At 48.5% G+C, this 23,683-nt stretch overlaps 1 protein-coding gene across 2 annotated transcripts in view; it reads left to right on the top strand.

Moving 5' to 3' along the window:
• Panx1 (pannexin 1) overlaps nucleotides 1–11,469 on the top strand; it is a 43,787-nt gene extending 32,318 nt beyond the window's left edge. The window contains exons 3-6 of one of the 2 annotated variants that reach the window (XR_005974751.1): nucleotides 3,232–3,452; nucleotides 5,040–5,698; nucleotides 6,836–8,094; nucleotides 11,235–11,469. Coding sequence is in view for 1 of the 2 variants with exons in the window: in XM_041657379.1 (XP_041513313.1) it covers nucleotides 3,232–3,452; nucleotides 5,040–5,698; nucleotides 6,836–6,915 (960 nt within the window). In the remaining variant the exon portion in view is untranslated. Of the gene's footprint in view, nucleotides 1–3,231; nucleotides 3,453–5,039; nucleotides 5,699–6,835 lie in introns of both variants that reach the window. The other variant, XM_041657379.1, reaches the window with a different exon arrangement.
• The last annotated feature ends 12,214 nt before the right edge of the window (nucleotides 11,470–23,683 follow it).

The raw sequence follows: 23,683 nt of genomic DNA, 5'->3' as shown, positions 1-23,683 counted from the left end.
TAGGGTCTTTTCTGTTTTCTCTGTGCTAAGTACTTACACTTTGCGGCTCCGCTGTGTTTTGATTTCTGATTGTTGGGCTATATGATCTTTGGTGAGATGGCGCTACTTGAACCTGGAGGGCAGGTGTGGGGTGTGCACCCTGTCACTGCCTGACACAGGGCAGGTGCTAGGAATGTTTCTGAGTCCACATCCCGTCGTCCATTTAACCCTGTAAGACAGGCGGCATATCCCTTTGCATGGATCTTTGCCTTAAATGAAAAGTCAGACCATGGAGGTAGTTGTTCTGGGTAACCTCAGGCTCCTTCCACACAGAGGTCATGTGACCCCCAGCCCCTTCCAGGAAAAACAAATTTGAAAGTCAACAGGCTGAGAGAAGCAGGTGGAGCAGCCTCTTGGTTCTCCGAGAGGGTCTCACTGTCTTGGGAAGAACGCAGTGCCAACCAGTCAGGACATTGTACCAAGGGGTACAGTCAGAGCGCAGAGTGATGTGCACCCCAGTCCTAACGTGGAGCAGGCAGCACTGGCAACAAAGCTTTCTCCTCATGCAGACACCTTGGCGATTCTCCATGTTCTTACTCTGGCAAAAGGATTGTAAAGTCTATAATTTAACTAACACTGTTTGGATTCATATTGCAGTTGAGTTGATTTGAATGCCATGTTAAAGACATGCAGAATGGCCCTTTGTTTTTCATGGGTGTGGGAAAACTAACGAACAAGGCATTTCTATATGTTCCTGCAGGGGCAGCCAGGCTGCAAGGAGAGCAAGGCATTTCTATACGTTCCTGCAGGGGCAGCCAGGCTGCAAGGAGAGCAAGGCATTTCTATACGTTCCTGCAGGGGCAGCCAGACTGCACGGGCATTTGGGAAACAGCAAGTGCTCTCCATGTAGATCCTTAAACACTCATTTTCCCAATTACAGTGCACTGCGCTCTCTTGCCCTTGAGGCTCCATGCCACACTCCTTGGGTGTGTTTCACAGATTGTATGTACACTGTTACTTTGGGGGAACAGTCCAAGGTAAATGCTGTTATTCAAATAACCCCCAAAAGAGCATGACCTATAAAACTATTTCAGAAGCCCAAGCTAAAATAGAGCTGCCCAAAGCTCCCAGAGGAAGTGCTTAGCTGTTCCAGTGTAGGAATCAGCATGGCTGTCAGGCTAATTTGTACAGTAGACCGTGACTAGAATAGACAAGGATGGAATGAACACAGCTAACTGTAAACTAGATCAGCCGTGCCCAGCCTGCGGTGTGTGCAGTTGAGGCTAACGCTGAAGGACCCCATCCTGTGCGAACCCCAGAGGGCAGCCTCCTGGAGGGTGCTGCCGAGTTTGGGTTCACTGGGTTTCTTTCTCTGTTTCTGTTACATCAGGGATTCTAGGAAGGACTCATGGGAGCTTCGGGATGTTTGTGAGTGGATGATTGCCTATTTCTCGCTAACTTCTACTAGAGTTAGCGTTGAAAATTACTGTAGGATACAACCAGCAAGAGCTTCCTCACCCAATGAAGGTACAGTCTCTCTGGACTAATGCGGTTCCCTCGTCTCTGCTCCAGAACTGTGGTACTAACAGGCTGTCCACTGGGCCTGTGTCGTGGTAATGATAGAGAAGCACACGTCAATTGACTTCTCCATGTTTTGGTAACTGGATCCGCACACCCATTTCCTCTGTGAACCTGTATGTCTTGTTTCATGCATTTAAAAACAAAAACAAATGAGACAAACAAGCAAAAACCAGGGCATTTTGACAAAACCAAGAGAACTATGAACCCACAGCTTCAGAGGTAATGGGTGCCTGGGGCCAAGTCCTAGATCAGGAAAGGGGACAGCCATGGAAACTCTTGTGGGGTTCAAACCAAAGCCTGGAGTTTTACTGTCTCGTATTGTGCCAGCTGACGTGTTCTGTGGACATGTAAGGCGTTCCCCCGGGAAAGCTGGCAGGGCTCTGGGAACGCGCACACTGCCTTTGCAGCCGCAGTCTCCTGCTGCGGGCACAAGCGCAGGTCTCCTGCACAGGCCTTCTGCTGCAGGCCTCACACAGGCCTCCTGCCCGGACCTCCTGCACAGGCACAAGCACAGGCCTCCTGCCTGGGCCTCCTGCCCGAACCCAGGCCTCACACAGGTTCTGCGTGCTCTTAGAGATGGTCAGGAGAGGATGTGCGTCCAGGTAGATCGAGCCTAGTGTCACTACAGTGAACCGTGGGGCTGGAACAGTGCAATCTAATACAGTATAGAGGGTGCAGAGTTGTAGCTTGGGGGTCAAATTCTAACTGGGTCACTTGCCAGCTTTGGGACCTAGGGCCAGAAACCACTCTGAGCTTCCTCTCCCCTAGCCTCACAAGCCTGTGGGTCATCAGAAGGGCTCAAAGGAGGAAGCCCTGTTGTTAGCTTTTCCTGGTGATCTCTGGTGCTTATGATAGGCCAGGCATCAGTCTTGTTTAGCATCTTTACGGGAGTGATCCAGTTTCTTCTTCATGACACCTGTATCACGTGACTACTTCAGAGAGGGGAAACTGAGGGTCAGAGGTCCTGTGACCTCATGGCCCAAGCCACAAGGCTGAGCTTCACTGGAGCCCAGTGCTCCCGCCTTCCCGGGCTTCTAATCAGACGGGGTTCCAGGGTATCCTTCAGTCTCCTGACATCCTGACACCCTGCTCTGTGTCCCCCAACCCTGGTGCCTCACCATAGATCGGTCCCAGCAGTGACCGTCTCGCCCTCCACACCCTGGAGGTTTTAGGCGCTTATTCCTGCTGCTTTACAGACCACTGACAGAAAAAACCAGAGTTTTTCATAATGTTTCTTTGGCATTTTCCCAGATTCCAAAGAAGTAAAAAGCAAAACAGAAAACTAGAACTTTAAACCAGAACAAGTAAAAATAAAAACAACAACAAAACCCAGCAAAGGTCACTGTGACCTCTACCTGTTTCTTAATTGTGGTTCTGTTGAGGGGTCATTCTGTGGGACAGGGGAGTGCTTCTTCTTCCTCTTCTTCCTCCTCCTTTTATTCTTCTCTGTGGGGTCATCAGTTCCTTCAAATTAATGTCTATTGAATGAAAAAGGGTCAACTCTGGGTCCAATACTGAAACAAACAGTAATGGACAGGCAGCAAGCTGTTGTCCATGAGCGACAAGGGAATGCTCGCGAGTCTCCGAAACGGGGACAAGATCAGCTCCTGGCAGAGTCGGGACAGCTTCCAAGCTTCTTGCTGCTGACCAAGGCTGGCTCTTGCTTTCCAGTTCTTCCCCTACATCCTGCTGCTGTTCGCCATACTCCTGTACCTGCCCACGCTGTTCTGGCGCTTCGCGGCAGCCCCACACCTCTGCTCAGATCTGAAGTTCATCATGGAAGAACTCGACAAAGTCTACAACCGTGCCATCAAGGCTGCCAAGAGCGCCCGGGACTTGGACCTGAGAGATGGACCTGGACTGCCAGGAGTGAATGAGAATGTGGGGCAAAGGTAACAGCGCCAGAAGGCCGCCTGTAGCCATCCTAGAATGAGTTCCCTGCCCTTTCTCTTGCCGGGCTAGCCCAGAGTGCTGATTGCCAAGAGTGGGTAGGTAGGTAGGGTGTCTGCCACCAGCTGGCAAGGGACAACCCCTCCCCACTGTCCTCAGGTCAGTGTTCCTTTCCCTGGCCGGTCTCATCCTTTGGAAAGTAGTTCTCCGAGGGATGATAGATCAAAGTCTCAAACAGAGCTTGCTTGCTTTGATGTCTGTAATGGAAAAGCGCAGAGGATTCTGGGGCAATCAAACATATGGAAGGGATGAGAGAAGTGGCCCCAATAGGTGGAGACCCTCCTTGTCACGTTCTTCCTCTGGCTCTGTCATTGCCAGTAATAGCAATAGTAGCAACAGCTGTCTTATGTTTAAGACTTCTTGCCGTATTCCTGTCGTAGGGCTTCTGTTGCTGTGATAAGACACCATGACCAAAAGCAACTTGAAGGGGAAAGAGATTATTTTAGCTAACCATCCACCATTCCATTCCATTATTGAAAGAGTGAGGGCAAGAACTCAAGCAGGGCAGGAGCTGATGCACAGGCCGTGGGGGAGAGCTGCTGACTGGCTCGCTCTCAATGGATGGCTCAGCCTGCTTCCTTACAGCGTCCAGGACTGCCAGTCCAGGGGCGGCACTGCCCACAGTGACCTGGGCCCTCCCACGTCACTCAACAGTCAAGTAAATGAAGCCCAAGCTTGTCCACAGGCCCCCCTGCTATGGGTCTTTTCTCAGTTGAGGTCCCACTTAGAAAAGTGCTCTAGCTTGTATCAAGGTGACAGAAACTAGCTGTCCAATTCCAGGCTCTGTTTTATTGTGCAACATTATTAATTAACTACTTTGTTTGCCTCTTTCTACCCTTTTGTTTCTAGGTAATAGATAAACACTGTCATGCAGTCTTTTCTGGGAGAGCCGGGGACCCAAACAATGGCATTTGGGTCCCCCGAGTTTCCCTAACCCTCCCTGGTAGAAACATATGTGTTCTAGTTGGGCTTAAAATTTTTTTATTAGCTTGCACAGAGAGAGATTGTAGTTTGAAAACAACAACAATAAGCCGGCTGTTATTCTGGATTGGATAAATTTATTTAATAGACATTGAGCCCTGGGTACCGGGCATTTCCCTAAAACTTATTAAGTATTACTCACATTTAATCAACCAAATTGTCTTTAAACTATTAAAAGGGGGCCTGGAGAGATGACTCAGCGGTTAAGGGCACTTATTCCTCTTGCAGAGGGCCTGAGTTTGGTTCCCAGAGTCCACATGTTGGCTTACAAATGCCTATAACTCCAGCTCAGGCATCTAACACCCTCTTCTGGTTCCTGAGGGCACTACACACATGCAGACAAAGTACTCATATAAACTCTTGAAAAGTCTAGAATATTAAAATGAAAAAGAAGGTTTAAGCGTGGTTTTATTCGTTAGTGCTTGAGTGAAGTTATAGTCATTGCGTTTGAAGTTTTCAGTGTGCCGGTGTTGACCGTGTCCGTGCCTTTGACATTTGATATGAGACTGGCAAGCGTCTCGGTTACTGTTGTTTGCTTCGTTTTCCAGTCTGTGGGAGATCTCTGAAAGTCACTTCAAGTACCCAATCGTGGAGCAGTACTTGAAGACGAAGAAGAACTCTAGTCATTTGATCGTGAAGTACATTAGCTGCCGACTGGTGACACTGGCCGTCATCCTGCTGGCGTGTGTCTACTTGAGCTATTACTTCAGCCTCTCCTCACTGTCAGACGAGTTTCTGTGCAACATCAAATCGGGCATCCTGAGCAATGACAGCACCATTCCCGACCGCCTCCAGTGCAAGCTCATCGCCGTCGGCATCTTCCAGCTGCTCAGCTTCATCAACCTCATCGTGTACGCCCTGCTGGCCCCCGTGGTCATCTACACACTGTTCGTCCCGTTCCGGCAGAAGACAGATGTTCTCAAGGTCTACGAGATCCTGCCTACTTTCGATGTTCTGCATTTCAAGTCTGAAGGCTACAACGACTTGAGCCTCTACAACCTCTTTCTGGAAGAGAACATAAGTGAGCTCAAATCATACAAGTGTCTTAAGGTGCTGGAGAACATTAAAAGCAACGGGCAGGGCATCGATCCCATGCTGCTCCTGACCAACCTAGGCATGATCAAGATGGATGTCTTTGATGGAAAGACCCCCATGTCCGCAGAGATCAAGGGACAGGACCAGGGGAGCCGGATGACGGAGTTCAAAGGTAGGCTTGGCTCTCTGGACAGGCACGCCTTGGTGTCAGTCGGGGCTGTCTTCACCTGCCTGTCACTTGGACCATCGCCCCAGTGTTGTCCTGGGGAAGAGTGTGGGAACAGATTGCTGTTACCCCGAGTTTCCAAACAAGGGTCAATCTGTACTTCTCCTCCATCTCCTCTCCACCTACCTTCTGGTTCTTCTGTCTGTGTCGTGTTCTCTGTCTCCTGCCCCGCCTCTGTTTCTAGCATCCTTGTTGTCTCTGTCTTGTCTTCCTGTCTGTACCTCCCATCTCTTTGTCCTTCTGCCTTTCGTTCTTTTTAGTATCGATTGTTTGTTCTTTGACAAGTTCATATGTGTTTACAGTACATCTTGATATCATATCCAGCTTTCACACAATATATTCCCTAGTATAGCCCCTTCCCACCTTCATATCCTTTTCTTTCCTTTCCTTTTCTTCTATGACCCAGTGAGTCCAGTTAGTGCTGCCTGCAAGGATGTTGATTGCTCATGTTGGCTGTCTTGTATAGGTCACCATCGCTGCAGTGAGCTGGGTGCCAACCACGTCGTGTTCAGGAGCCAGCGTTTTGTCCCCCTGTCCCTTGCTCTTAATTTTTTTCCCTCTTCATAGGCATTCCCAGAACTTGGATTTAGAGGTTCGGGGGTTAGAATAGATGTCTCATTTGGGGCTGAGTGCTCAGCAGCCACTTCACTTGCTCTCAGAGCTTAAACCAGTTGTGAGTCTCTGCACTGGCTGCTGCCCACCACAGAAGGAAGGGTTCTCCGGCCTAGGCCGCACTGATCTATGGGTAGAACTGTCAGTATATAGAAGGGAGTTTGATAACTTATCCATTTGGCCTCTCTAGAACCTAGGACCTCCTGAGCTGTGGGCTTTGTACTGTGTTTACTGTACAAGTGTGAATTCCCTCCTCTGGAGCAGGCCTCATAAAACCAAGAGTTACTCCAAAAGCCACCATTTGACTTTCTTTCTCAAAAGAGGGACTTTCTTGACGTAACCTGACTTCAGACTAGGAAGCAGACACGGTAAAACAATGTGTGTATTGTGTGAGAAGTCCTCCCAGTGGAGTAAACAGCACCATGCTCCCTGCTAGTCCTCCTTTCTAAATAGTGGTTTTAATTTTGACAGATTTGGACCTGAGCAGCGACACTACAACCAATAATGGAGAGAAGAACTCTCGACAGAGACTTCTGAATGCATCCTGCTGATGGTTTTGTTCTTGAGTTTCAAGTTTGTGGTTTCTGCGGCCAAAGCCCCGTTGTTGGGCCTGTAGCTAGTTGGCGGTAAAGTGTCTTTGTTAGTGATGTGGTGTGTGTCTTACCAGTCCCCGATAGACACAATGGCCAAAGTGTCATCTGTCACTGTGAAAGACGAGTGCCATTGAAGAAAGGATTAGGACTGTCCCACAAGACGAAATATGGAAATGAGTAATGGGCTCTGTCCGAGGTCCTCATCAAAGGGCTGCTAAGAGCATAGAGCCTTCTAGAGCCTTCTAGAGCCTTGAAGAAACGCCGTTCTGGACTGACATGTTGCGAGACCTGGAGCTTCCGGAGAACAAGCACTCTGGGAGATGTCTTGTTTTATGAGATGATAATAAACATGGCAGGGTATAATTTAATAATGGCCTCTGTGTGCTCTTACTGACCGTTGAAGAAGGAAAGCACTCACTGGTCCGACCAGCAACCTTGGCCTGTGCACGGCAGCGCCCTAAGTTGGGTGTGACCTGGAGTCATGGCCCCTGTACTGGCAGACTCTCCTGTCACTCGCCAGCCTCAGCTGATTGTTGTCCTGTAACCTCTGCTCGCTGCTGTTTGCCCTCTGCAAGCACAGCAGGCTGAGGCCGTGCCGACTGAACCCAGCTGAGGAGGCAGATTGTGTATTGGTCATGCTATGGTGACTCTCGGAAGGCTTCAGAGACAGCCCAGTGGGAAATCTGAATTTAGATGTACTGATAGATGTCGTCAGGGATCTGAGACAGAACAGCGTTTCACGGAAGCACAGGGAGGGGCGCTTTGCCCAGTGTGAGCTGTGCACGGAGCTGATGCGGTTGGAGACAGGTTGTTTATATTGGAGCACAACTTTTAAACTTGCAGATTAATTTATATAATTGAGATCATTTGAGAAGAACATTCTAGCATTGTTAAGAATTACAGAATACATTACACACACGTCAGGACGGATGTAAGCACTGCTTTGTGAACAGGTTTATTCTTTGCAACATGGTCTCGCTCTGTAGCTCAGCCTGCTCTTGGAATTGTGACAGTCTTCCTCGCTTGGCCTCCCAAGTGCCAGGCTCACAACTGTGCCACAGGGCCTGGCTTTATAAACAGGCGTGTTGACTTGGAATTCGGAAAAGGCCGTTCTCATTCTGACCGTGTGAACAGGCTGTACGTTCTCACTTTGTCTGTAGACCTTCCCATTTCTAACACCTTGTCTGTTGGAAGCCTTCAGGAATCGCCCAGGGTACCTCTGGCCAGTCTTAGGGGCAGCTGTCTACCCTATCTAATTGCGTTTTGATGAAGTCAGACATTGCATGAGTGGCTGTCTGCCTTCGGGAATGTACAGAAAAGCAGATTTGCTTATGCTTCCGTGGCAGGGTCTGAGTTGGGAACTCAAGAGCGCACTGGGTATTTGAATGGTGCTGTTCCATGGTGCTTCTTCCTGTTGAGTTATGTGTGACGGGCGCCATGGTAACTAAGGACTGATTTGTACATGTTTATACTGCTGTGTTGGAGACATTTCTTTACAGTCCTCTACAGTGTGTGTGTGGGGGGGGGGGGTGTTCTTTTTTTTTTTTTTTACTTTGAAATGACCTTTGAAGTGTTTTTTTCTAGGCTATGGATTTTTTTTTTTTCAAAAAGCGTCATCTTGTAGCATAACGTGTACTTGAGGTAATAAAGAATGATATTTTAGGAGATCGGGTACTCTCCGAGCCCAGCCACATGTAGTCCTTTGGTCAAATGTGTGCTTGGGTCCTTGGTCTCTGTTTAGTTTGCCCTCCCTTCTCTCTTGAGCTACAGTAGAACCCACGGCATCCCAGGCATCTGACTTGGTACTGACTGTGACATATACGGGCAGGCAGTCCTGTATGGAGGGCGTCAGAGCCTAGCAACGCACAGTGAAGACATGGGTAGGTATAAGAGATGATAGAATACCCACAGGAAGGACTTCCAGAAAGCAGAAGACCCTTTGTGGTGTTAAGAGGAGCCATATTGTCCGGTCCCCTTGCCTATTCCCTGCCCTAAGTTCCATAGCTGGTGGTTTCCAGGAGGCCGGTGACCATCTTCAGCCGTAAAGCCTCTAGACGAAAGTTTAGACAGAACAGCAACTTGGTTTAAGCAGTTGAGCTGCAGCTGGCTTCTCTACTTTCCTTCCAGGACATGGGGAGAAGCCCTGGGGCACGTGGTGCTGCTGCTGAATTACAGCTCCAAGGAGCTGGTATACTGATGCCCAGCGGTGCACTTTGGCCTGGAGTTAGCAGCCCCTCTGCCCGCTGACTCGCTGGCTTTGAGCCCTTCTCTAGGGATGAGGGGGCTGCTTTTGTCAGCACTTGTCCCTTTATTACAGACATAGCAGCTCCTAAATGACCACTGTGGGCCACTGGCCTTGTTTTAAGTCTTAGTGGACTACGGAGGTTTCCAAACCAGACTTACAGTAGCGTGGCAGCCTGAGCAGCACAGATCTTTCTGGAAACAGTGTTCTGGCACATTTGCCATTTTACCAAGGGGGCACACAGAGCTCTGCAGCGTAGAGGCCCTTCAGCTCTGGGTGGGGTGTTTAAAGTTACAACAGACCCAGATCTTGTAGCTTGTCCTACTGAAGGGAACGTGCCTTGCCCTTGAGAAAGCTGCTGCCTTCAACCTGAGACTGGGCTGGATGTTGGCTCAACTGAGTCATGGTTGCGTACCTCTGAGAGAATGTCTTTTTGTTATTCCCCTTCACTTTCTAGACTCAAAGTGAATCCGAGTGAGGTGGGCAGCCTCCAGCCTGGAGTGACTGAGTATCTAGCATTAATCTCGTTTTCTCTGGAGTTCTTGCCCGTTGTGTGTCTCTGGAGTGCAGGCGGGGAACATGGGACACCACAACATACGGCTTACATAACATCACCCTGCTTCACAGTGGTGATGTTAGGGACTGGAAACCCTGCCTTGTTTGGTGGTTCTGTATTGCATGTGTGTTTTAGCATGTATAAACACCTTTATCATGTATCCATTCCCACCCAAGACCTAGCTCCTGTGGCTTTGTTCTGTGAAAGACAGATGGCTACACCTTTCAGGACACGCACACTGCTTGCTTTAATCTGCTGTGTCGGAGCAGGACAAATCTTCAAAGGTCCAGCGTTCGTGGCTGTTAAAACTAGCTCAAGCCAGCAGCCGAGCTCACCAGGCCCCTTGTTGAACGAGCAAGCAAGGGAAGATAGTTTTTGGCATCTCTGATTTAATGGGCGTGTGGTCCTCTGCAGGAGAGTGGAAAGGCTCTTTCCACTGACCTGAAGCAGCAGTGTGGCAGACAGACAGCCTTTCCCTGGAAACATGGGTGATTCTTAGCTTCTGATGTGAAATGAGTCATGATCACTCTCCGAGTTTATTTAAATTCAGAGTTGTCTTGCAGTGGCTAGGGAAGTGGGGGTTTTAAGATGCTGGTCTCAGCGGTACAGAATAAACCTCTTAAAGGATCTGTGGCTGAAAATGTGCCATTACCAATGAATGTTTTGTCTTCAGGCACTGAGATGAACGGCTCCTTGGGTGATCATTGGCATTTCCGCCTTATGTCTCAAAGGAACCACACCTCTTTGAAGGGATTGACAAATGCTATTGTGTCAAATGTGGAATATAATAGATGCTAATTTGTAGTTCATGTCCCTCCTGCATTCAATTAGAGCTATTGTGTTTCTGGATCTCTTTAGCTTTGGGTTACATTGTCGCTGGAGCATGTAGTTTTCAATCAGTAATTGTTCGTAGGTTCCTGAAAGGTACAAAGTTTCTTCTGTCTTAGGTACTTTTTTTTCCTTGCTCAACACAGGAGGAAACAGTAGGATTCTGCAGTGTGACAGGCGTTCCCTAGGAAAACATAGTCAGCTCCACTTTGTAACAAGCTGGCCTTTCTCAAATGCCCTAACTGCAGTGTGATGGGCGTTCACTACAGTGGCATTCTGTGTAGAAGTTTCGGGGTGGTGAGGGAGGTTGTGATAGGGTTTATTTGTGTAGCCAGCCTGCAGAATTTTTGGTGGATGTTTTTGTTTTGTTTGTTGTTTTGTTTCTCTGTATAGCCCTGGCCGTCCTGGAACTCTCTGTATAGACCAGGCTAGCCTCAAACTTAGAGATCCACTTAGTTCTGCCTCCCTAGTGCTGGGATTAAACGTGTACCGTTGTGCTTGGCTAAGTTAAATTTGTAATGATTAAAATTTCTCTGAAGCCTTTCAAGAAAAAATATGTATGTTCTTTTTGCTGTGTCATTTGGTAAAAATACTGAGCCTTTGAAGAACAACTTCAGGCATTAAGTTCATCTTCAATTTTGTTCCACAAAGCCCAAAAACTGAGACCAGATGATGGCGTCAGAAAACAGCCTTGTGAAGACCACGTGGGACGCTCGCCCTACTGCTGAAGGCGGTGCTTCCGGGGAGGTGCTTGGCCACACTACGCTGACGCTGACGTTCATCTAAAGGGGGTACAGAGCTCACAGTCAAGGCTGCTGTGTCTGCAGACAGTAGCAAATGGTGCTTTAGTTCTGTGCTCTGATGTTTCCCCAAATAAAACTTTTCTAAGTAACAGATGTGACCTCACCTACCTTTTTTAGGAGTCGCTCCACTGAAGATGGAGCAAGAAGAGGGTCTTGAAACACCTTGGGGCTCCTCCCTGTCTGGTGCTGCGTGACATTCAGGAGTCTCCACAGTACTTGGTAAAATCCAGCTGGCAGTAAGTGAAGGAAGCCCACAGGCTGGCTGGGGTTTACAAGGTTTCTGGTGTCTGGTTGAGCTGTCTGGATTTGGGCAGGCGGATATGAGTGCCTGTTCACCTCTGCTCAGGAGAAGAACACTTCTGCGATGGAAGTAAACACACTTGGCAGGTTTAGTAGACCACAGGCACACACAATCTTGGCAGAGTCCGTAGCTGTAGTAAGCACACTATAAAAGCTTCCAGGTCCCCAGCTGTCCCCCAGGGATCTGTGTGCTGCATTCATTTTTTTGTAGCCCCAGAGTATAACTGATACTCAATAGCTCAGAGCACCATTGCTGGTCTTGCAGCTCCCTGTACCAGGAGTGTGGACAGTCTATCCAGGTCCTCAGCTCAGGGTCCCAGGTGCCGTCAATGTCAGGATGGCAGGTGGTGGTCTCTGGAGACTGAGCTGGAGAAACTGCTGCCTTCAGGAGCCAGCCCTACCTCACCTGCTCATCTCTGGGGTTTTGGCCCGGGCCCCTCCCTCCTATCTGAAGTAGCCACATGTATCATTTCTTAATGGCTTTGCAGCCTTGGCTGTTTTACTGTTACCTCCTTTCTGTTAAACCATCAGCTCTAAGATCCGCTGCAGAAAGCTCCCCCAAGTCTCCACCCAGCCTCCCATGCTGACACCTGTCCCTCCCGCCATCCTGAGACGCCCACGAGGCAGGCTGGTTCCTTGTCCCTGAACTCCCAGCACCTAGACCAATGTTCACCTACAGAGATTGCTTACCCAAACACTGAATCCTGTGTTGCTGGGTGCGGAGGGGAGCATGGATCAGAAGTGAACTCTTCTCTGGGCCAGTTACTTAGCTCTACTACACATCTGGTTTGCCCAATTTAAGACAGTCGAGTTCACACCCGTCTCCCCCCCCCCATTAGTGATCAAGAACCTGCCCCTGAGCCTCTCCTTGACATTAGTGCCTGCTATCCACACTGGTGCTCACTGCCCCCGGCAGTCTCCTTTTCTTAGGGTTCTTACATCCACATTGTTATATAAGAGTTCATCTGAGTATTCTAGTGTCTGCTGTTTCTGGGATTAAAAGTTCCCTGACGAAAAGCAAAAGGGAAGAAGGGTTTGTCTGAGTTTGCAGTTCCAGAGGGATCGGGTCCTTTGTGTTAGGGAAGTCTTGGCTACAGGCAGGGGAGATGTGGCCGGAGAAGGAACCCAGCTGATTTCACCTGCAGATGGGGAGACGGAATCAGATGTGGGCTGAGGCTGTAAAACCTCAGAGCAATCCTATTGTACTTCCTCCAGCCAAGATCCCCTTCCCAGATGTTACATAATTTCCTTAAACAAGGCCGCTGGCTGGGGACCAAGTGTTCAACTAAGAAACCAAGTTCTCTTCAAACCGTAGTGGGCTCATCATCACCAGTTGGAAGTGCTGATGCCATTACAGTAAGAAGGGGGCACTTGTTCTCAGTATGTATCCATCCACGAAAGAGGTTTATTCTGTGATAGCCCCTCCTGTCACCCACGGGTCTAACAGGAAAAGAAGGAGATGCTGGACTGGCAGCTGCTGACCTGGACCCACAGCCCTGGGCTCTTCCAGATAACACCAAGTTACAGCAGCTAAACTGTAGAATCGAGAAATAGTCGCCTTCTATTTCTTACACCCTCAAATAACTCCCGTGTTCTGGCAGCCCCTTCATGAAAGCAAAACAGAGGAAGAGTGTGGTGTTCTTGGTGTTCTAGCAGAGACGGGGCCAACAGGCCCCTGGGGGAAGGAGGGAGCAGGCCTGTCAGTGAAGCATCCCTTTCAAGAGCCAGTTTCTGAAGTTGCCATGTGTCTTTTCTCTCACACACACAAATAAAAAACAAGAGGAGCTAAAGTGCTGTCAAAATCACTTCCAAACCCCCAGAAATGAAATCCGCATCACATCTAAGTGAAGATGGTCATCTAGAACCCAAGCTTCCATGAAACTTCAGGAACATAAAGGGAAATGTTCTGCCGATAATTTCAGAGGTAAGGACACTTGGAGATCTTAGCGTTCCTGTCATTTGTTCTGAGTCTGAGAAGTGCCTGTTACAAAGGAAGCTTCGCTGAGAACAGAGGCCCTTGAGGCTCTTCACCGTCACTTTGTACTTTACAGACACCGTCTCCATGAAAGGAGAAGTTTCATTTTAGAAGAAAAGAAATTGCAAGAGTAAGCGAGGGGAGGAGGAGTAGGCTACAGGTATCATCAGGTTGGGAGAGCTTGTCCAACGGGATACAATGGAGGGCACTGTAGAATTTTCAAATTTCTTATCCACATAAAGAAATGAAATGGGCAGAATGAATGTTAGTCGTCATCCTAACCAACTGAATAACCCAGAATATTAGTTCATCTTTCAGTATAAGAAATAGCGGGGGGCAGGGGCTGGAGAGAAGGCTCAGTGGTTAAGAGCATTGCCTGCTCTTCCAAAGGTCCTGAGTTCAATTCCAGGCAACCACATGGTGGCTCACAACCATCTGTAATGAGGTCTGGTGCCCTCTTCTGGCCTGCAGACATACACACAGAATATTGTATACATAATAAATAAATATTAAAAAAAAAAGAAAAGAAAATATCAGGGGGGCTGGAGAGATGGCTCAGAGGTTAAGAGCACTGATTGTTCTTCCAGAGGTCCTGAGTTCAAGTCCCAGCAACCACATGGTGGCTCACAATGAAATCTGATGCCCTCTTCTGGCCTGCAGGCATACATGCAGATAGAACAGTGTATACAAAATAAATAAATCTTTTGTTAAAAAAAATGAAATAGCAAGGTATTTTACATCTTTCATACCTAGCTTTTTAAGTTCGACATAAATGTTTGGCTTGCAGTGCTTCTTGTTTGAGACTGACCATACGCAAGTGCCCACCGCGCCTTGTGGCTGGTGGTCGTTACATTGACAGAGCATGTCAAAATAGGTTGCGCTGTGTTCCCACCTAGTGATAGCACTACGTTTTTCTCCTTTCTGAAGGCACTGTCCCTGTACATGGATTTAATTAACAGTGGCATGTAACCGTGAAAGCTGACACATTTCTAGGGATTTATGCACGCTTAAGGTGAGATGCACGTTAATATTTCCTCCCTTGATGCTTGTTAATCCAAGTGGGAGCTTAATAAGCTGCGCTGACCTCTGCAGCCCCTTCTCTGTTTGCCCTAGTGCGCATTGTTTGATTTGCGTGTGCACTTCTTACTCCTCCGTCCCCAAATAGGCAGAAGCGCTGTTAGATCTTGGTGCCTTCATCGCATTTGACCACTGGAGGTCAATAAGGCAATAGTTATCCAGGACCTCTGCAGTGGGTTTGGAAGCCTTGGAAATGGGACTTAACAGTGAAATTTTGAGCCCAGTCCCAAATACAGTAAAGCCGGGTGAGTTAGATACTCAGGAAGAGGGATAGACTCAGGAGTGGGAACTAGCAAAACAAGAAGGGTCCTGGCTTACTAAGGGGTGGGGGATCAGACACTCCTGGCAAGAGGCAGACATGGGGCCTTGATCTGACAAAGAAGGTGGTCAGGTACTATGGAGGGTTCTTGCTAAAAGCAGATTTGGCAATGTTCACTAAAGAGCCTTACGGGAAGGTTCAGCAGGCAGAGTGGCCAAGAGAAGAACCCTCACTGGCCCCTCCAGCCTCAGACTGGTCCCTTGCAGAGTACAAGCTGAAGGGAGAAAACTCAAAGCTTTTACCCACTGAAGGCAGCCACAGTGCCAGTCATTCTTCAGTGGGAGCCCGGGTGGATGATGGGCAGAGGCAATGAGCACACGAAGTAGAATAAGGTTAAAAAGGCCAATCAGTAGACACTGAGTTATTGGTTGATTTAGTGGTTTTACTTAAAGCACTGTTTATACTGCTACTTGCCAAGCACGATTTCACTTGCTACCTGAGACAGAAACATGGAGAATTGGCTGAAACAACCAGCTAGCTGCCCCGCCTGGTGGTTTGGGGGTAGAAAATGAGAATATAAAGAGGACCCAGGATTGAAAGCTTTCGGGAGCTAGTCTGCCTTCCATTTACCGAGGGCATCTCTCTCCCACTCCACTGGTGTTGAATGCTTAGATTCCCACAACACACTACAGCTGAGTCTGTCTAAGCGGGGAGCTGGCCGCCAGCCCCTGACCGGGGTAGATGAAACTTGCACCTACCGTCTCCGGGCAGGCTCGGCACAGTGGATTTAATGAGAACACTCTGGGAGGGGGAGCTTGAGAGAGGCAGCTGGAGACAGTCCTGGAGATTTCTTTCCACACACAAGTCACTGACTGAGGTAGAGAGAAGCTTGTGAGTGTGGAGTCAGACACACGCGTCGTATCTCAGAGTGGTGTGGCCCTGAATGACCGCCGCGGTCCTTATCTGTAGGATGGAATAGTCTCCCAGGTTTGGGTGTATGTCAACTGTGAAGTTAATTGTGAACATAGGGAAAGCTGCCAAAGTAGCGCAGCAGAGAGAGATATCATTCTGCGGTACCCCTAGCTTTTCTCAATGGCGCCCTCTTACATAATGGGATTGTTTCAAAACAGGAAACAGCAACCCATTGATCCAGTCTGCACTGCAGACTTCCTCTGGACTTGCCCGGTTTGGGGCACATTTACATGCATGTGTATGCACAGGTGTGTACCTGCATGTGCGTTCCAACGGAAATAAGAATCATTTGTCGCTGCCAAAGTACTCTTCCCACCACCCCCTGCATAGTCATGCCCACCCTGCCCCAGGTGACCACCGTCCCCAGCTGTCACTCTCATCTAGAGGATGCTCTAGTACTGGACTCAAAATCTAAAGCCCTTTGAGACTGACTGCTTTCGGCCAGTGTAACAGTGACCCGAGGCCCATCCACGCATGCACTCATGGGTCGCTTCTTTTGTTGCTGAGTAGGGTTCTACACAGGCTTCTTGTGAGCATCCCACAGAGGACACAGATTCATGGGCACAGTGCTCAGGGTAGAGCAGCTCCCCTTTCCTGGCAGCATCTCTGAGCAGTTCCTGAATATGAAGACCGGCTTGAGAGGTTCCTTCCGTTTTCCTTTCCTTGTAAAACTTGGTGGTTAGACCTTAGCTAGTACTTCTTACCTTTAGAGCCAAGGGTAATAAGCCCAGAGAGGTGAGCAGGCTGGGAAGAGGCCCCAGGTTATTTGCCCCCCAGGAGCACTGATCAAACTAGGGTGGAGAAGCAGGATGCTTGGCTTCCCTTAGACATCAAGACCCACTCGGAAAAGGCCTTCATTGCCTTAAACTCTATGCAAAGATGGCATTAACATCCAGCGAACAGATTTCTCAAACCCCTCCTGCAATGCGTGTTTGCTGGTAATCATGGTGGTGAAGTAAGGACGCCAGAGAGACAGCTCAGCTGCAGAAGCCTGGCCACCAGAGAACATTCCCTGGAGTCTGTGAAAAGCTAGATCGGGTGGCATGCCTATGTGATACCAGCACTCCTAGGGTAAGACCGGAGGGAAGAGAATCACCCAACTAGCCGGGAGCCTGCAACACAGCCACAGGACAGTAGAGACCCCACCTCAACAAGGCAAGAACCGGCTTCTGAAAGGCATGAGCACTGTGGTGCATGCATGCATGCGGTTTTTGCTTTGTTTTTCCTAAGAAAAAAGAAGTCCAGGGAAGGAAAATGCTTGGCTTTTATCTATAATTTCACTGAGGGGTCGTTTTCCCAGTGAGCAGCTTGAACTACATCTCTGAAGTGCACTAGTCTGTGATTCTGGGCTCTATTTCTTCTCCCTGGACAGAGGAAAGTTAGGAAACACTAGTTTCCTGAGCACTAATAATGTGCCGGGCATCTAACTACACAGATTGGGTGTTCACTGTCCAGTAAGCACATTTCGCTCGTTTTGGGTGAAGCACCTGAAAAATGTCCTCTTCTGATAGGCTGCTTGCGACTTCTGGGTAAACTTGGCTCCTGCCTCTTCTAGGCTTCAGTTTCTTTTTGGGTCTCACAGAGTCAAAGGTATTATTAAGAATTAAATTAAATTAAATAAAGACATTAAGCCCAGGGTCCATGTTTACCAAGCACTCAGGGTCAAATAAACAATATTTGATTAGAAAGCTAGAAGATCCCAAGTGATGGGTGTTATTCCCAGATCTTCAAAGTCCCCCCAAAACCAACAAGGTGCCTGAGTCCTATATGTAAAAGCTAAGAGCCTTTATTTTATGCAAGTTTGCAAACTTGTGTCTCTCCACATGTACAACATACTGGAATAATCCGAGAGCCCCAAGCTCAGTTAGAGTTGGGTTTTTATAGTAGTAAAGGTGGGGGTGAGTTTTATAATTTTTTTTAAAAATGCTTCAAGATCCCCGGCGGCAGTAGGCAGCAGAAATGCTGTAGGTCCCAAATGGTGGTAGCAGGCCATGTAGCGGCAGACAGCGGGCCCTGGGAGCAGCCAGTCCCAGGCAGAGGTGGTTGCCGGTCCCCAAGCACTGGCTGGTCCCAGGCAGGGAGACACATGGCAGACGGGCAGAAGACAGAGACATGGATAGAAACAACTTGCAGAGTGAGGTTGAATATTTATTCAGGGGGTTGTGGAAGGGAAAGGGTAAAGGGGAGAGAGAGAGAGAGAGAGAGAGAGAGAGAAGAAGAAGAAGAAGAAGAAGAGGAGGAGGAGGAGGAGAGAGACGGGGGGAGCCGAGAAGTGGGGAGAGAGGCAGAAGCGAAGCTGCCTCTCCAAGGAAGATGGAAAAGAGAGCAAGCTCAGGCCAGAAGCTGAAGATCAGCCTGCCTCAGCAGATGGGGGAGGGAGTGGGCATGGCTTGTCTCTTAAAGAGACAGAAAACCATAACAGTGAGGTATTTCTAAGGTTCAGAACCCCTGATTGCCTGACATTTGTCTAGGGGTGTCCTGGTGAATGTGTCCTGGCAGGTGCTCCTATCTACAGTGGTTGGAACTTTAGGCATTTCTTTTGGATGGTCTGTTTTTGGGTGGTGCTCAGGTAATCTCAGTTTGTGGTTTTTCCTGCAACCAAGTATTGCTTTAGGGTAAACTACTGAGATTCAGGCCTCCATTAATTTTAATGATGGCTGAGTCCTATTCTGGAAGGTGATAATGGTTGGAAGTAAAGAACTTCCTTTGGGTGGTCTGTTTCTATTTAGCTTATCATGGCTGGCTCCTACATTATGGGAACAAATTGGAAAATTTTTTGTATGGGGTAGCCAAGGAGACTCAGTTTGGGTTTTGACACCAGAAAATCTGGTTTGGGGTCTAACATCTCTCCAACATCTGAGTTTGCCCTGAGAATTAGTGTCTCTCTGTTTTTCAGGGTTGTTAAGCAGACACAGAGAGACACTACACTTGACAGTCAGCGGGAGCTCTGCAGATAGGAGCTGTGTTTGTTTAGAGACAGGCCTCAGGTAGTCCAGCCTGCTTTTAGACTCGCTCTGCAGCTAAAACTGACCTTGAACTTTTCCACCTCTTGAGAGCTGGATTATAGGCGTGGAGCACCTCACCTGGTTTAGTCAGTGCTAGGCAGCAGATTGAGGGTGTTGTGCTTGCTAGCAAGCACTGTAGTACTAGGGCTGTAACTCCAGCCCCTGAGACTAGCTTCCTGTCTGCCCCAGAAAGAAACAACTATAAATGCAAAGAGAGGCATTAGGAGTTTCAAGGGTGGGAAGTCCATTTTGGGGAAGAGCCCTGGAAGGAGCAGTTGCTGAGAGAGGCAGCCAAGGCTTGCTTTACTCCGAGCTCCATTTCCTGGCCCTGCACCAATGGAAGCAAAGATTCGGCAGCTGTGTGAGGGTGGTGTGGGTATTGTCAAAGCGACCCAGGAATATTCTTGACTCAGAGAACCCCAAAGAGTAAACCAGATGGGCAAGAACCTCCCCCAGCCTGAGGTTCTGGAGGAGCTGGAGGAGGTGGGGGAGGGGCAAAACCCATCTCCCAGGCCTTGCACAATGCTCTCTGGGTACTGCAGAGAACCCATATAGGTTCAGGACCAAGGCCTCTGGGCATACTTCCCTGCCTGGTGACTTTGCCAGGTAGTGGCTCCCCAGATATTCACACTTTATTTTTGATTTTGAATGACATATTCACTGCAGAAATAACGTTTAAAAACAGAGAGGAAATTCAGAGAGTGTCTACATAAATGGAGCTCTGAAACCCTCCCTGGTTCTTGCCACCTCTGCTCCACTCGGGCACAGAGCCTGCGGGAGTGACTGCCTGACTTCGGGGTCACATGGGTTTCTGTACTAGGGGCCCTAAGCAGGTACTCCAGACATCTGCCGTGCTTGGCCCTGAATGGTTTAAGTCTGTACTGCTTAGGAGGGGAGAGAGTGTCAGAATCCTTCGGGCACATATAGAAGGGCATCCCTACCAGGATGCAGTTCCTGGATGAGGGGACATGAGGGGAGATGAAGGACGGAGGGAAGAAGGAAAGATTGGGAGAGGGAAGGAGGAAAGAAATTGAAGAGGACACCAGAAAATAGAAGGACCTCCCTTGCTCTTGGATTGGGAGGATCAACATAGTAAAAATGGCAATTCTACCAAAGGCAATTTATAGATTCAATGCAATCCCCATCAAGGTCCCATCAAAATTCTTCACAGATCTCGAGAGGACAATAATCAACTTTATATGGAAAAACAAAAAACCCAGGATAGCCAAAACAATCCTATACAATAAAGGATCTTCTGGAGGCATTACCATCCCTGACTTCAAACGCTATTACAGAGCTCCAGTGATGAAAACAGTGTGGTACTGGCATAAAAACAGAGAAATCGACCAATGGAATCGTATAGAAGACCCAAATCTTAACCCACAAACCTATGATCACCTCATTTTCGATAAAGGAGCTAAAAGTATACAATGGAACAGGGCTTTAGTGAGGCGTTCCAAAATTGCAGAAGGATTTTCCTTCATATCTTGAATGACCTCTGAGAGCTTATTATAGTTTACTGGCTTGAGTTAGCCTTACAGAGACCTGCCAGGAGGCAAGTCAAAAACCCGTTCCTAACTAAAATTCCACGTGGGGTTTTATAATCCCAGTGTGGTTCCTGCTTGGGGACCGCCTCTGCCCCCTAGGGGGGGTGTTGCATGTGTTTGGTGAACCTTGTCTGCATGTAGTCTGGCCTGCTCCCAAACTCGCCTGCGCTCTTCAGGAAGTAGGTTGTTAGATAGGATCATATAGAGATCATGAAAGGTGAGATTATACAACTGGGATTTAGAGCTTAGATAGTAAAAGGCTTGGATTTAAGGAAACTCCTTCCACTTGCGTGTGCACTAACAATAGTTAGAAAGCTCCCGTAGAATGTCAGGATCAAAGGTGCAGTTAGGCGGCCACTTTAAATTGTTATCTAAATTGTAAGGAGGCCATTTTTTGAAGAAAGGTGGACAAGTGTGGGAATCTGTAAGTAGGGCATTAAGGCCTGGGGTTTAGGGCCTCTAAAAGGCATTCCAGGGGGAAGGCTGGGTTGATGGTCTTGGACAACTTACTCCCATATCTGAAACCATGAAAACCCTTGAAAAACGGTAGCACCACAAGGCTTATAGGGGGACATCTCCCCTCTATCGGCGGGGTGTGAAACAGCGGCAAACATCTCAGGGCTTGTAGAAGAGCATTCTCTATCTACAGGCAGGGTGTTAAAGCCTGACTGACTCCAGTCCTGGTGACTTGGAAGTCAAAGAGGCTTAGAGGCTGCTCTGAGCAGTCTCTCACAGTGGGGACCACTGACAAGTGGTCCCCCCCCAAAAAAAAAAAGAAAAGAAAAAGAAAAACCTGAGGTGGCAGGACAACCCTAGCTGGTCCAATCATGTTTTTAGCTAAGGGAAGCAATCCAGAGATGAATGTCAGCAAAGGGCTCAACTGTAGCCATGAAGGCCATGGTTGGGGGCTGTCCCCCCGCCACCCCATTTCTAGGAACACCAGAAGATTTTCAGGAGCTCAACACTCAATTCCTTGGGTTCGGAGAAATGGTTAAGATGACTAGAATGGGAAGCTCACCAATTGAAGCCAGTGGTGTGTGTAGAGGTCACACTCAGGCAGATGGAACACATGGATATTGTGGAAAAATTACCCAGTTCCAGATCCTGACCCTGGGAGAGGGGCAGGAGAGTCTCACGGCACCAATGAAATTCTCTGGCATGAGTGAGAAGGAACCGTAGACCACGTGGCAAATCCACTTAGGCGTTTATTAGAGGGGGCATGTAAAGGCCTGATGAGGTCAGTGTGCAGAGATAGAGCATGAAGATAGCGTGTCCAGCTTTTAAGGGCTGCCTAGCACTTGTGCACAGGGGGATGACGTGGTTATGTCATACAGAGATGACAGAGCTCATGCATGCATGCAAGGGCTCACGCAGCTGCGCCATACGTAGGTGATGCAACCATGCTGCACGTGGGTCACGTCTGAGGGCTTGTCCTCACATGCGTGGCCCTGGAATCCAGAAGTGTCAGCCATATTGTGGCTGAATCAAAGCAGTCTCAGTTTGTGGTCTTTCTTGGAACCAAGTATTGTTTTAGGGTAAACTGAGACTGGAGCCTATTTACTTGTTAGTGTTTTGAGCCTGTCTTGGCAGGTGTGTTCCAAGCTGCCCTGGGTCCTACAAAAGGAGGACAGGGGTCAGACAGGGAACAGGAGTAGAGCAGGGGTGGGTGCGGGCAAAAGAAGCCACATTCTTATTTGTATTGAGATGAAAGCAGGACAGCTGGTGGTTGTCACATGTGTACAAAAACACTGGGGCCTGGCTCCTGCAGTGTGGGTCTCAGAAACTCAGTAGAAGATCCAGCCCAGCCCAGAGGAAGAGGCCCCACAAACCATGCCGCTGAACCACTGTCTGGTTATCTACCCATGATGTGCCCTTTCCAATCCTGGAAAGACCAGACACCTCTGGCACCAATGTAGCCCATGACATTGGTGAAGGGGTCACTCCAAAGGCTCCAGTGCTGCTCTGGCAGAAGCCCCAAGGACCAAGTATGAGTCCCAAGCAGGGGTTAATTCTCACTGCTGCCCATGTGTCTTCTTCCCATTTTCCAATTGAGAGGATGGGAGCTAAACATGATGCAAAGGCTTGCTGACGTACCTGAGAGTCCACACTTTGAGGCACAGGCTTGCTGGCCTACCTGAGATTCCACGCTTTGCCAGGGTGTGGGTGAGTGCAGGTTCCAGTCTCACCCTGACTCAGGAAGGAAGCTGTTATGCTCAGATCACGGAGTCCCCAGCAAACCAACTAGGAGACCAGGTCCTGTATTTAAAAGCAAAGAGACTTTATTCTTACACAAGCTTGCAAACTTGGAGTCCCCATGTGTCTAAGGTATTGGAGTGATTGGAGGGTCCAAGTTTAGTTAGGGTTGGGGTTTTATAGTAGCAAAGCTAGGGATGAGGGATTTCTAAGGTTCAGGACCCCTGATTGGCTGGCATTTGTCTAGGAGTGTCCTGGTGAAAAGCCCTGGATGTGTGCTGGCAGGTGGTCCTATCTACAGTGCTTGGAACTTTAGGAATTTCCTTTGGATGGCCTGTTCCTGGGTGGTGCCTGGGTAGTATCAGTTTATGGCCTTTCTTGGAAGCAGGTATTGCCTCAGGGTAAACTACTGAGACTCAGGCCTCTATTGAGCTTGTCATGGCTGTGTCTTACAGAAACCTCTGTAATGATCCTCAGAAAAAGCATGTTTCACCACTGCATGTAAGTAATTCTGATGGGCGAGGAGGCTGAAGGAAGCTCTCATATGCACCTCAGGGTATATTTAATACCCAACATGTGCTGGACCTTTGCAGTAGTAAGCAAAAGCCTTGTACTCTAAAACTATTGGGATGAGAGCTGCCTCCATGGCTGTTATGACCAGAGGATGTGACCCAGCACCCCTGTGGTCAGCAGTAGCGACAGAAGACGAGACTCTGCCTTTCCTGCTGAGAGTTTTACACAGGCTCATCAGAGCTGTCTAACGCTTCTCCTACAGTTTAATCTTGATGGTTTAGTTAGCTATGAATATGTTAAAGTTACCTTTCTCCATGGAATTGTGTGATTGAAACATCTTTTATGCTTGAAGTTTAGGGAAATGAGGTCTCACCCGCATAAGCTTCCTTAGATTCCCCGCTTCCAGCAGCCCCATAATTATACCACGATTTGAGTAAAAGTACATCCTCCATATAC

Source organism: Microtus oregoni, unplaced genomic scaffold (genome assembly GCF_018167655.1).
Source record: "Microtus oregoni isolate MIOR12 unplaced genomic scaffold, Mior012 000008F_ref0000371, whole genome shotgun sequence".
Classification (NCBI taxonomy): domain Eukaryota; kingdom Metazoa; phylum Chordata; class Mammalia; order Rodentia; family Cricetidae; genus Microtus; species Microtus oregoni.
Note: the sequence above shows the minus strand (reverse complement) of the source record. Positions and strands in the feature narration are given on the sequence as shown.